We start from the raw sequence: 12,282 nt of genomic DNA, 5'->3' as shown, positions 1-12,282 counted from the left end.
GGCACCTCTTTAGGTATTAAGAGACCAGCTAAATCAAAAAAGAAACTCCCCTTCAAGAACAGATACAGTTGTGTTCAAAATTATTCAACCCCCCAATGCTGTAAAGGGTTTTAGGGATTTTAGTGTACATTTGTAATTGTATTCAGAATGAAATCCTACAAGGACTTCTTAAAGAACCATATGCAACTAAAATGACATCATTTGGTTTTGTAATACAGTAGTAAATGTTTATTTTATGAATTCCTCATTTACACAATTATTCAACCCCTTAAAGACTACCACTCTGAAGAACAGAGGTTCATTGAAGTGTTTTCAATCAGGTATTGAAAACACCTGTGGATGTCAGGGAGCAGCAATAAAGCCTAATAAGCACCAATCAGGCAGCTTTAAAATGACTGTGATACTCAGCTCCTTCTAGACATTTACTGGTGTGGTTACAAACATGGTGAAGTCAAGAGAATGGTGCGGGAAGACAAGAGAAGAGGTGATTACTCTTCACAGGAAGGGCAATGGCTATAAGAAGATTGCAAAGATGTTAAACATACCAAGAGACACCATAGGAAGCATCATTCGCAAATTCAAGGCAAAGGGCACTGTTGAAACGCTACCTGGTAGTGGCAGAAAGAAGATGCTGACTTTGACTGCTGAGCGCTACCTGAAGCGTAGAGTGGAGAAAAGTCCCCGTGTGACTGCTGAGGAACTGACAAAAGATTTGTCAGATGTGGGTACTGAAGTTTCTGCTCAGACAATATGGCGCACACTGCGTAATGAAGGCCTCCATGCCAGAACTCCCAGGCGCACCCCCTTGCTGTCTCCAAAGAATAAGAAGAGTCGACTGCAGTATGCCAAAAGTCATGTGGACAAACCACAGAAGTTTTGGGATTGTGTTCTGTGGACTGATGAAACAAAATTAGAAGTGTTTGGGCCCATGGATCAACGCTATGTTTGGAGGAGGAAGAACAAGGCCTATGATGAAAAGAACACCTTGCCTACTGTGAAGCATGGCGGGGGGTCAATCATGCTTTGGGGATGTTTTGCTTCTGCAGTTACAGGGAAGCTTCAGCGTGTGCAAGGTACCATGAATTCTCTTCAGTACCAGGAGATATTGAATAACAATGTGATGCAGTCCGTCACAAACCTGAGGCTTGGGAGACGTTGGACCTTTCAACAGGACAATGATCCCAAGCATACCTCCAAGTCCACTAGAGCATGGTTGCAGATTAAAGGCTGGAACATTTTGGAGTGGCCATCGTAGTCACCAGACTTAAATCCGATTGAGAACCTCTGGTGGGACTTAAAGAAAGCAGTTGCAGTGCGCAAGCCTAAGAATGTGACTGAAATGGAGGCTTTTGCCCATGACGAATGGGCGAAGATACCCGTAGATCGCTGCAAGACACTTGTGTCAAGCTATGCTTCACGTTTAAAAGCTGTTATAACTGTAAAAGGATGTTGTACTAAGTACTAAGATTGAATGTCAATTGGGGGTTGAATAAAACTGATAATGATGTGAGCACAGAAAAGACATTTGTGGTTATTTCATTATAAATGTTATGTTATATTTGTCTGACCTACACGTGCCTCTTTGATTTAATTGTAAGCAGGATGACAGGATGATCAAAATCAATGTCAAACTGGGCAAAACAATCAATTTCAGTGGGGGTTGAATAATTTTGAATACAACTGTATAATGGGCAATTTATCATGATTTGGTCAGTCCAAAAAAGGGACTTGGTGTCAGGGACTCTCAAGGCTCAAAGGCTTCTACTAAAACTTGTTCAAAATACCAAAACCCTACAGAGTATTTGTCATATCCTTGACCTAAAATCCCAAAACAAATACATTCACAATTCCACATTGAATTTGGAAGGTCTGGGATTGCCTCTCTGAGACAAGGGGAATACCTGTTATCTGTAGACATCCAGGATTATTATTTTCATATTCTTTATACATGTGACAGTAGTAGCCAATCATTTATAGTAGGGAACAGCCCTCTCTGAGATTTTCAGTGAGAGTTCTGAGCCTCGTGGTAGCCTCTTTCCCCCAGTTTTATTCCAGACCTCTCTGACAAAACACTGGCATGGAATAAAATTGCTCCTCCTCTTTGTGTGTGTGTGTGTGTGTGTGTGTGTGTATGTATGTGTGTGTATATATATATATATATATATATATATCAGGAGTTTTCTGGTTGTAAAAAAACCCAGAACTAGTGGGGTTTAAATAGGAGTTTTTCAGCTGTAAAAACACTCCAACTCTATAAAACGCTGAAAACTCAGGTATTCAGCGTTTTTGGGCCATAAACTTTTGTGGAAGTATAGTTTTGCTAAAAAAAAAACCAACTAAGAAACACAAACGTTGAAAACGCTACTACAAATATGTTGCAAAACTCATTCTACAACTACAACTTTCTACAGCGAACGCTGCTGGCGTTTTTATGACATCCAGTGTGCCTGAGGCCTTTTAATCTGCTGTATCACTGTTTTAGACACTTTCTTAAAACTTGCAGACGAAACCAAATTGTTACCGATATGCACGTCATAACCCATAGTTTCCAACGAATGCTAATCTTTCAGCCTATTTGCCAGCTATTTTTGTAAAATATGGGAAAGTAAAAAGATTGCTTAAAGGCCAAGTCCACTTTTTTTTTTTTTTTTTTTTTTACAAATAATGCACATATGTTCGCTGGATAAAAATGTGCATTTCTTTTTCTTTTGCATAGAAGGCTGCAAAGCTTTGGATCACAGGTACAGTGCCAGGCTCCTTGCTGACTTTTTCTCCAGCACCTCAATACAGGCTTTTAGTTGGAGAGATGGAGGAAGTGTCAATGGACTACTAGTGTAGTAATCACTGAATTTGTATTCCATTGAGAACTACAAATCTGCCTGCCGCAGTGGAAGAAACAATTTGCAGTTCTATCATATACAGTAGTAGTATAGGAGGAGGGGACATTAAATGCAAAATGTTTATTGCACTGTCATAAGAAACTGTAAAGAAAGCATTAAGCGGATTTCATATTCATGAACTCACAACTTGACAGGTTTTTAGGAAGACTTGGTGGGCAGAAGTTGCGTATTCATAAAAAAAAATCATTTGGCCCGAAAATGTTTACTTACAAATATACTAGGATTTCTCTATAATATAAAATAATATAAAGTTTATCATATCAGATGATCTCTTTCCTGGTCTTAATTGCACATGCATATGCAAATAACCAGCCCTTCACATTCCCCTAAGGGCTTGAGGCTTTCCTAGGTTCTAAAGCTGGCCATGCATATTACAAACTTATTCCACAATCCCTGTAAAATCTTTAGATTTACTGAAACTATCTAATAAGAGTGTCAACCTTAACAATAAATTCTGCTTGCATCTAATCATACAGACCCTCAGACTAGATAGTTGCTTGTAGATCTAAAGGAGATTGTACAGTCACACTCTAAGGCAGGGCTCGACAAATCCTGGTCGCCAGGTCGCCATGGCGACTAGAAATAGGGTCCTGGCGACTTGGCTTGGAAGGGGGGCAAAAAAAAATTAAAACATTTTTTGTGAGCTGTTGGTATTAACAAGTTATTACCACCAGATGTGTAAGCTGGCGCCATCTGGTGGTGGCCGTTGGTATTACAAGTTAAGCATTACAAGTTAAACAGCAATTCTAATGTTATTTTTCACGATTTTCACTGCCATCTTCTTCCCTCTAATTAGAACCCCCAAACATTATATATATTTTTTATCCTAACACCCTAGAGAATAAAATGGCGATCGTTGCAATACTCTCTGTCACGCCGTATTTGCGCAGCGGTCTTACAAGCGCACTTTTTTTGTGAAAAAATTACACTTTTTTTAATTAAAAAATAAGACAACAGTAAAGTTATCCCCATTTTTTTTTTATATTATGAAAGATAATGTTACGCCGAGTAAATTCATACCCAACATGTCACGCTTCAAAAATGCGTCCGCTCGTGGAATGCCGACAAACTTTTACCCTTCAAAATCTTCATAGGCGACGTTTAAAAAAAATCTACAGGTTGCATGTTTTGAGTTACAGAGGAGGACTAGGGCTAGAATTATTGCTCTCGCTCTACCAATCACGGCGATACCTCACATGTGTGGTTTGAACACCGTTTACATATGCGGGCGCTGCTCGCGTATGTGTTCGCTTCTGCGCGCAAGCTCGTCGGGACGGGGCACGTTTTCTGGCTCCTAACTTTTTTAGCTGGCTCCTAGATTCCAAGCAAATTTGTTAACCCCTGCCCTAAGGTGTCTATACCCTTTACAGTCTATTTCATGCATTATTACTAAACCTATACTTTCCAGACATTTTAGAATCTAGTAATAAAGAGTTACGCTGGGCCTTTGAGAAATGTTATGGAAAGAACAGTGGAAAAGGATTATGAATGTGAAAGTCTTTTGTATGCGGTACAATCGATAAAAGATTTATGATGTAACACAATAAGTTGTCTATTGAATTGATGCAAGTGTATTTATTTCTCTTGGTTTCGTGGTTACCTTACCCTGATTTATCATTGCAGATGGCCCTGCCGCATATCCTATTCCAGTGGAGAACATCAAGCCACTGCTTACAGTTGGATTTACTTCTGGGGATATTAGTTTGATGAACAACTATGATGACCTGTCACCAACCATCATCCGCTCAGGGCTTAAAGGTACACTATTTTCGATTTATGACTTTTGTATAAATGTCAATATGGCACCATGGGTGTAGCCTGGGCTGGGACAAACTACATTGATGGAAAGTACAGTGTTCAAATTCTCAGGATAAATCCTATGGCTTTAGCAACTACTGAAGAATCCAATCCTGCACACTTAGCTCAGCACTTCTGAGAGACTGAAGAGATCTCTTAAGCCCTGTACACACGATTGGAATTTCCGATGGAATTTTTTGTCAGAATTCCATTCAAGCTGTCTTGCATACACACTGTCAGACCAAATTCCGACCGTCCAAAACACGGTGACGTAAAAACACTACGACGAGCCGAGAAAAATGAAGTTCAATGCTCCCGAGCATGTGTCCACTTGATTCTGAGCATGCGTGTTTTTTTCTACATCGGAGTTCCACTCAGATGATCGGAATTTCCGATAGGATTTTTTTCCATCAAAAATAAATAAAACATGTTCTATTTCTAAACTCCAATGGAAAAAAGTCCGATGGGGCCCACACACGGTCAGAATATCGGATGAAAAAAATTCCGTCAGACTTTTTTCATCGGAAATTCCGATTGTGTGTACAAGGCATAAGCGGCAAACGGACAAAGAGCAAAGTGAATATAGTAGTGAAAGGGTTGGTACTGGACTTTACAGGCACTGAGATGCACAAAAATTATAAAATATTTGAATTTTATTAACAATTTGATTAAAACAAGCACAACCAGAGACTAATTAAAAACTGCAAAGTAAAGATCGCCTATATGCTTTTAACAATACATAACCCAAACACCAAGATGTATATTTCTGAATGATTAGGACGAAACAACAAAATGTTATGTCGGGCTTGGTGTGAACTGATCATAGTGTACAGCAGTTTTGCTCCACATGTTGCGTGTGTGAACGCTTCTGTAGGAGCTTAGGCATGAATTCTATATAAAGTGAAAAAACAACAATAAATCTTTGAAACTACAAACTGGTGCACATCAAAAATCAATGTTATAACATATGCTGGCTGTTTATCGACCCAGACACATACTGACAGGGTACGTGGAACCCAACCACAGGGGAAACAGGCCACAACCACAAAGGTCAGTATGGGAGAATCTAAAATTGTATCATCGCAAAGATAGCACCCATAAATGGAAAAAATCCTGTATGCATTGGGAATGGCAAGCAAACTGATCAGATTTAAAACTTACACTATACACATCACCCAGGAGTGGATTAATAAGGTAGGAGAATAATAAGATACGGTGGAAGTTGCAAGCGGAGATCAACGGCTGTATAACTGGTCTATATAATAGTAAATAGTGAAACAAATATAAAAGGTATAAATATAGAGTTGCTTGCTATTTTTATTTTTGCAAAATGTGATATACGGCTAAGGTTATATTTTGAAAATGGGGGTATCAAAACTTTATCCATATAAGTGGAAACAGTATTGAGCCCCAGTTCAGCAATAATTACACAGCATACAATAGCATACTGGATAAAGGAAGGCATAGAAAAGGGCATATGAGCTTATAATCTGATAATATTCCCTATGTTCTGTACTCTGTGTAGTTTTTGTAGCTTGGTATTTGCCATATCCTTACTTGCTTTGTCAGTCTCTGCTGATCTATTTTGATTTTGCTTAATGCCTGTTAGGTACTGTTTGTCACTAGGACATCATCATCTCCTGTGTGAGCTTAATACCTGCTTAATTATTTTCAATTTCAGGGGCAGCACTCTGCAGCTACATGGCAATCCAGCGTTTTTCTATCGTTCACTCTCATACTGACTAGGAGATGCAGTGTATAGAGGTCCGGCCAGGGGGCGCTGTCCCCTAAACAGTCCTCCTCAGATCGCCACTTTGTGATCCTTTTTGGACTGCACTATGCGGCGCATGCGCGAACGGCGGCAAACGGCATTGTAACTTCACGGCTGGGCCGTCTGACGCCGCTGTGTGTGGCCTACAAGGCGTCTGGGTCTGAATTGGGTATTTAAATGGGCGCAATGGCGCTGTGTATTACATCCCCATCACCCTCTTGCAAAGGGATCGCCAGAACGGCATCTATCATAATGCAGATTCACACTATGGTATGTATATCTTGTCCTTGTGATCTGTAGCCTGCTGGCTTGAACGAAAAAAAATACATAATGTGTACCAGGCTTTAGACATCATAAGCATTTATCCTTACAGTGCAGGGAGGCCCTACTGCAATGATACATTGTTCCTAATTCCTGGAGCAATTTGTTTGGCATCATAGCTCACCGTACAGTTTTTTCTGCGACTTTGGACATGTCGTACCCCATAATTCCCAATGATAACCGTTAATATCTGTGTGACTTCAAGTCTTCACCGACTTCAAACTAGTCCCTGTACTTCTTTGGTCCGACTTTGATGCGAGTTGAGGTCCATAGACTTAAAGTTTACATAGGCATAACCTGAAATCGCATCAAAATCGTGTGACTTTCAAGTAGTGGCAGTGTGAAAGGGGCCTTAAACAAAATAGTTTTTGTTAATCTATTGCAAAGTTTCTTACCTGGAGATCCTTCCAGCAGAATTATTTCTTGTTGCAGGCCAACAAAGCTGAGCCACTGTCTCGCAATTGGCAGCAGCGTTGTCAGCCCTCCTGGCAGAACAAACAGTACAAATTCACATTGTCAGCAGAAATAAGAGACTGGTGTCATTACTTAAATTAAGAGATCTTTCTTATCAACATAAAAGGAAGAATAAAATAATTGCTGGTTTCACTAGTACCCTATTACAGGATTTAAGCAGGCTGTACAGTAATTGATAAATAATTAACCACTTCTGGTTGCTGATCGATTAAGGCTTCTCTGTTTGGTTTCAGATGTGGTAGTTCAGTGGTGCACACAAGGAGATTTGCTTGCTGTTGCGGGGATGGAGAAACCAAACCTTTTACCAGATCTTGTCAATGGTCCTTCTTTGAAGAGTGCTCTTATAAAGTTTTATAATGTGCGTGGAGAACATATCTATACTCTGGAGACTCCAGTACAGGTATAAAAGCATTGTAAAGAATTACAATTCCTAAGTCGATTATGAACACAAATGGGTGGTTGTATGTTACGTTTACTGTAAGCAAAAGACATTCTTTCAACAATTTAGTGAAAGCTTCAAGATGCATTTCAAAGCACCAGCATGTAGTGTGTGTGTATGTATGTATAGATATATAATACACACATATTTTATTATTATTATTTTACATTTTATTAAATCTTGGATGTACTGGGGATAAATTGCTTTCTAGAAAAACCTGAAAATTTGATTTCTGGCTCCCTCAAATTAGGTGAAGCCTGCTAAGATACCCTGAGAAACTTGGATGTCCACTAAGAGTCTTCCTTTGGGATTGTTTACTGCTAACTAGAAGGAGTCACTAGGAGTAACCTAGAGCAATGCTACAAATGCAGTGCCTTGTTACCTTGAATCCATGACCAAACAAAGCAAACTCTGGCCTCGAGTTTTGATCCTACAAACTTTCATTACAGCTACAATAACCCGTGGATGAAGGATGTTTCATAAATCAATAGGACACATACCTTCTAACACAGTTTACATGAGTTTGGAAGACACAAAATCACATTAGTATGTATGTGTGGCCTTGATATCAGGGGCTATAGCGATATGGCGTGTTGTATTGTATGTATGCAGTATGCAGTTGCTGTATTTAAAACATGTAGGCAAGACCAGACCAGACTATTGGAAGTGTTGGCCTTCATTTTAAAAACCTGATCAATCTGTATTGTGATTAAGGAACGGCACCATTTAGCCTTAGGACTTTGAAACTATGTCACCAAAAGTGAAACTCCTAAAAGGAAAAGCCTTGAATAATACTTGGCCAATGGCACAAACCGAAAATCTGATTATTTTTTCTGATCTTATTGTCATTCCTGGCCAGTTGTCTTTGCAAACATTTAAAACATTTATCAAAATTGACCAAAAAACATATTTCCCTTTTAACTTCTTCCCACCAGGCCACTGCGTATAAACTGCCGGGTGGGCGCTTCCTCCTGAGTGGACGTTCCTGAACATCCCTCAGGAGGAACGGGGCTGTGCGATCCCGATTCGCTCATGTCCCCCTGACACGGGCATCTCCGATTGGCAGGTGAGCTCTCTGATTGGCCCTTCTGATCACATGATGGTTGTGTCCAATCAGAGCCATCATGTAATGTAAATAGAGAGCCATTGCTAGACGATTGGCTCTCCTTCTCACATGAAGCCTGTGAGTCAGGAGGAGAGCGGATCTGCTGATGATCAGTGTGTATGAGCTGTTTTTTACAGCTTTTTCCACACTGATCACACAGCTAGTGTCCCCAAAACAGTGTCCTGTCAGTGTCCTCACACAGTAAAAATCACCTGTCCCATATTTGTCCAGTAAAATTCTGTCCCAGTGAACATCTGCACACATCTGTCTGTGATCATTTTATCACATCTGTCTGTGATCATTTTATCACATCTGTCTGTGATCATTTTATCACATCTGTCTGTGATCATTTTATCACATCTGTCTGTGAACATTTTATCACATCTGTCTGTGATCATTTTATCACATCTGTCTGTGATCATTTTATCACATCTGTCTGTGATCATTTTATCACATCTGTCTGTGATCATTTGCCACATCTGTCTGTGATCATTTGCCACATCTGTCTGTGATCATTTGCCCACATCTGTCCGTGATCATCTGCGCACATCTGTCTGTGAGCATTTGCCCACATCTGTCCCAGTGAACATCTGCCTCACATCTGTCCCAGTGAACATCTGCCTCACATCTGTCCCAGTGAACATCTGCCTCACATCTGTCCCAGTGAACATCTGCCGCACATCTGTCCCAGTGAACATCTGCCGCACATCTGTCCCAGTGAACATCTGCCGCACATCTGTCCCAGTGAACATCTGCCGCACATCTGTCCCAGTGAACATCTGAGGCGGACAGAATCCTAACAAATGTGATAGGTAGTCAGGAAATTAAATGTGTAATTTATGCCTTTAGAACGCCTGACGGTGCTACTTGAATGTTTGGCCTCTGTATGTGGCCAGGCTGTGGCAAAGTCCTCGCAGATGTGGCATCGCCATACTCTGAAGGAGTAGCAGAATGTATTTTGGGGTGTAATTTTTGCTATGTGCATGCTATGTTTTAGTAATATCTTATAGTTTGACAACTTTGTGTAAAAATAAATACATTTTCATTTTATCTTTTCACATTTTCCATAAACTTGTGGAAAAAAATTACATGTTCAAAGACTCATTTGATTTTCAAAATGGGGTCATTTTGTGGGCGTTTCTTTTGTCCTGGTGCTCCAGGGCCTTCAAATTGTGTAATTTAGGGCCCTTTCACACGGGGCGGATCAGTAATGATCCGCCTCCATGTGTCTGCTTTGCTCAGTGGGGATCCTCCGTAAAATCCCCGCTGAGCCGGCGGCTGACAGGGCGGTCCCCGCACACTGTGCAGGGACCGCCCTGTCTTTCCTCCGCTCTCCCCTATGGGGGGATCGGATGAACATGGACCATATGTCCGTGTTCACCCGATCCGCCAGTCGAAAGAAAAATAAGATTTTTTTCCATCCGCTGACACCCGCAATCACATAGGGACCAATGTATGTCCCGTTTTCATCCGCAACGGATGGATGAAAATGCGGACATACGGTCCGCACATGTGAAAGGGGCCTTATGCTTTTAAAACACCTGACGAAGCTCCCTGCATGTTGGGCCTCTCTATGTGGCCAGGCTGTGGAATAATCTCACACATGTAGTATTGCCATACATATATTTTGGGGTGTAATTGCAAGTTTACCTACTATGCCATGTGTGCGAAATAACTTGTCAATTTTGTGGAGAAAAAAAATCTTAATTTTCCAAACAATTGTGAGCAAAAAATTGCAACTTCAAAAAACTCACTATGCCTCTTACTAAATACCCTGAACTTTAATCTTTACAAAAATGGGTCATTTTGGGGGTATTTGTACTGTCCTGACATTTTAGGGCCTCAAGAATTGAGGCCCTAAAATAAAAGGAATGATCAATTTTCAGTGATGCATAGCATAGCTTGTAGAAACTATAGCTTTCACACAAACCAATTATCATACACATATCAGGTTTTTTTTTTTTTTTTACCAAACACATATAATAGAATACATTCTGGCCTAAATTTATGACGAAATTAGATTTTATTGGATTTCTTTTAAAACCGAAATTAGAAAATATATATTTTCACTTTTTGAAAAAAATAAATAAAACATGTGGTGAATAAATACCACCAAAGGAAGGCTCTAAATGTGTGAACAAAATGATAAAAATGTAGTTTGGGTACAGTGTAGCATGACTGAGTAATTGTCATTCAAAGTGTGAGAGCATGGAAAGTTGAAAATTGGTCTGGAAAGGAAGGGGGTGACATTTTTCAGACAGCAAGGTATAAAAAATATACAGAGGTTTGATTGTAGCCCAAAACTTGGGCATAGGTTTGCAGATATCTTTCCAGAAACAACAGATCCTGAGAGATCTGCTCTTCTTTGGGTTATACAAGCATCTTTATCAACCATGATGAAAGTGGTAATTTCATGCTTTACTCTGTAGCAGAGAAACGAATTGGGCCTTTTGCAAGAAGGTTTTTCAGTTGGAAAGGTTCTCTCACAGCCATGTACATGTTCTCCCACCCCCCCCCCCCCCCCCCCCAAGCACTAGGCTACCCAAAACTGGTTCATTGATTTATTTTATCTAGTCATTTAGAGATCTCCTTCAGTGATGCAAAATGTACTGTCTAGAGAATTGCCTAATATGTAATTTTATTCTGCAGCGTCCTATCACTTCCATTTGCTGGGGCCATAGAGATTCCCGCCTTTTCCTGGCCTCTGGTCCGGCGCTGTATGTTGTCCGTGTTGAGCACAGGGTTGCTAGTTTACAGCTTCTCTGTCAGCAAGCAATTGCCAGCTCCTTACGTGATGACAAAGATATCAGCAAACTAATTCTGCCTCCTCGGCTCTGCTCTTACCTCACCACCGCCTTTATACCTACCATTAAGGTAACATGTTTAATTATTTATGTGTTTGTTAGTAACTAAAATGTTATGTGGCAAGTAAAGTAATCCAAAAATTAAAATTTAGCACCTGTGTCAATGGGCTTTGGGCTTGTGTCAATGGCATTACTTTTACAGCCGTTCAAGGTGCTTGTGAGGTCAATCAGAATTCACTGACCGGTGCATCTGGTTTTGCATTCCTGCATCTTGGTATGGAAATTGAAAACCTTTTTGAAATGAACAAAAGCTTATTGACACAGGCCCTGAATTGGATTTGATCTATAGGAAACAATATATATTTTCTTGTACCGTGTGTTTAACACATTTGACTACTTTGATGTCTGTGAATAAGTAAAATTATTTTAGTCTTATGTTGATACTAAAAGCCCTTCTTTATTATCCATTGAGGGACATGGTAATTCTTAAACAGCCAGGTTATACTGCTGCCCACAGGGGTTTAGGACACTGGCAAAAATGTTGAAGACGGCCCCTTTATAACTTTTCTTCAAACTGTTATGCCTGTTTTTTTCTAGTGTAATAGAAGTTTGGACATCTTTTCTGCTGGAAAAAAGTCTTATACTTTGCTAGCCTTTTTAAAATTATACTT

The 12,282-nt window shown here is 40.1% G+C and overlaps 1 protein-coding gene across 1 annotated transcript in view; it reads left to right on the top strand.

Annotated features, from left to right (window-relative positions):
* Positions 1-12,282, top strand: part of TULP4 (TUB like protein 4) — a 197,404-nt gene that overhangs the window by 145,362 nt on the left and 39,760 nt on the right. The window contains exons 6-8 of the mRNA XM_040350948.1: positions 4,524-4,658; positions 7,497-7,663; positions 11,457-11,681. Of these exons, the coding sequence (XP_040206882.1) occupies positions 4,524-4,658; positions 7,497-7,663; positions 11,457-11,681 (527 nt within the window). The remainder of the gene's footprint in view (positions 1-4,523; positions 4,659-7,496; positions 7,664-11,456; positions 11,682-12,282) is intronic.

This window comes from Rana temporaria, chromosome 4 (assembly GCF_905171775.1).
Source record: "Rana temporaria chromosome 4, aRanTem1.1, whole genome shotgun sequence".
Lineage (NCBI taxonomy): Eukaryota > Metazoa > Chordata > Amphibia > Anura > Ranidae > Rana > Rana temporaria.
This window is presented reverse-complemented; position numbering and strand designations above follow the sequence as displayed.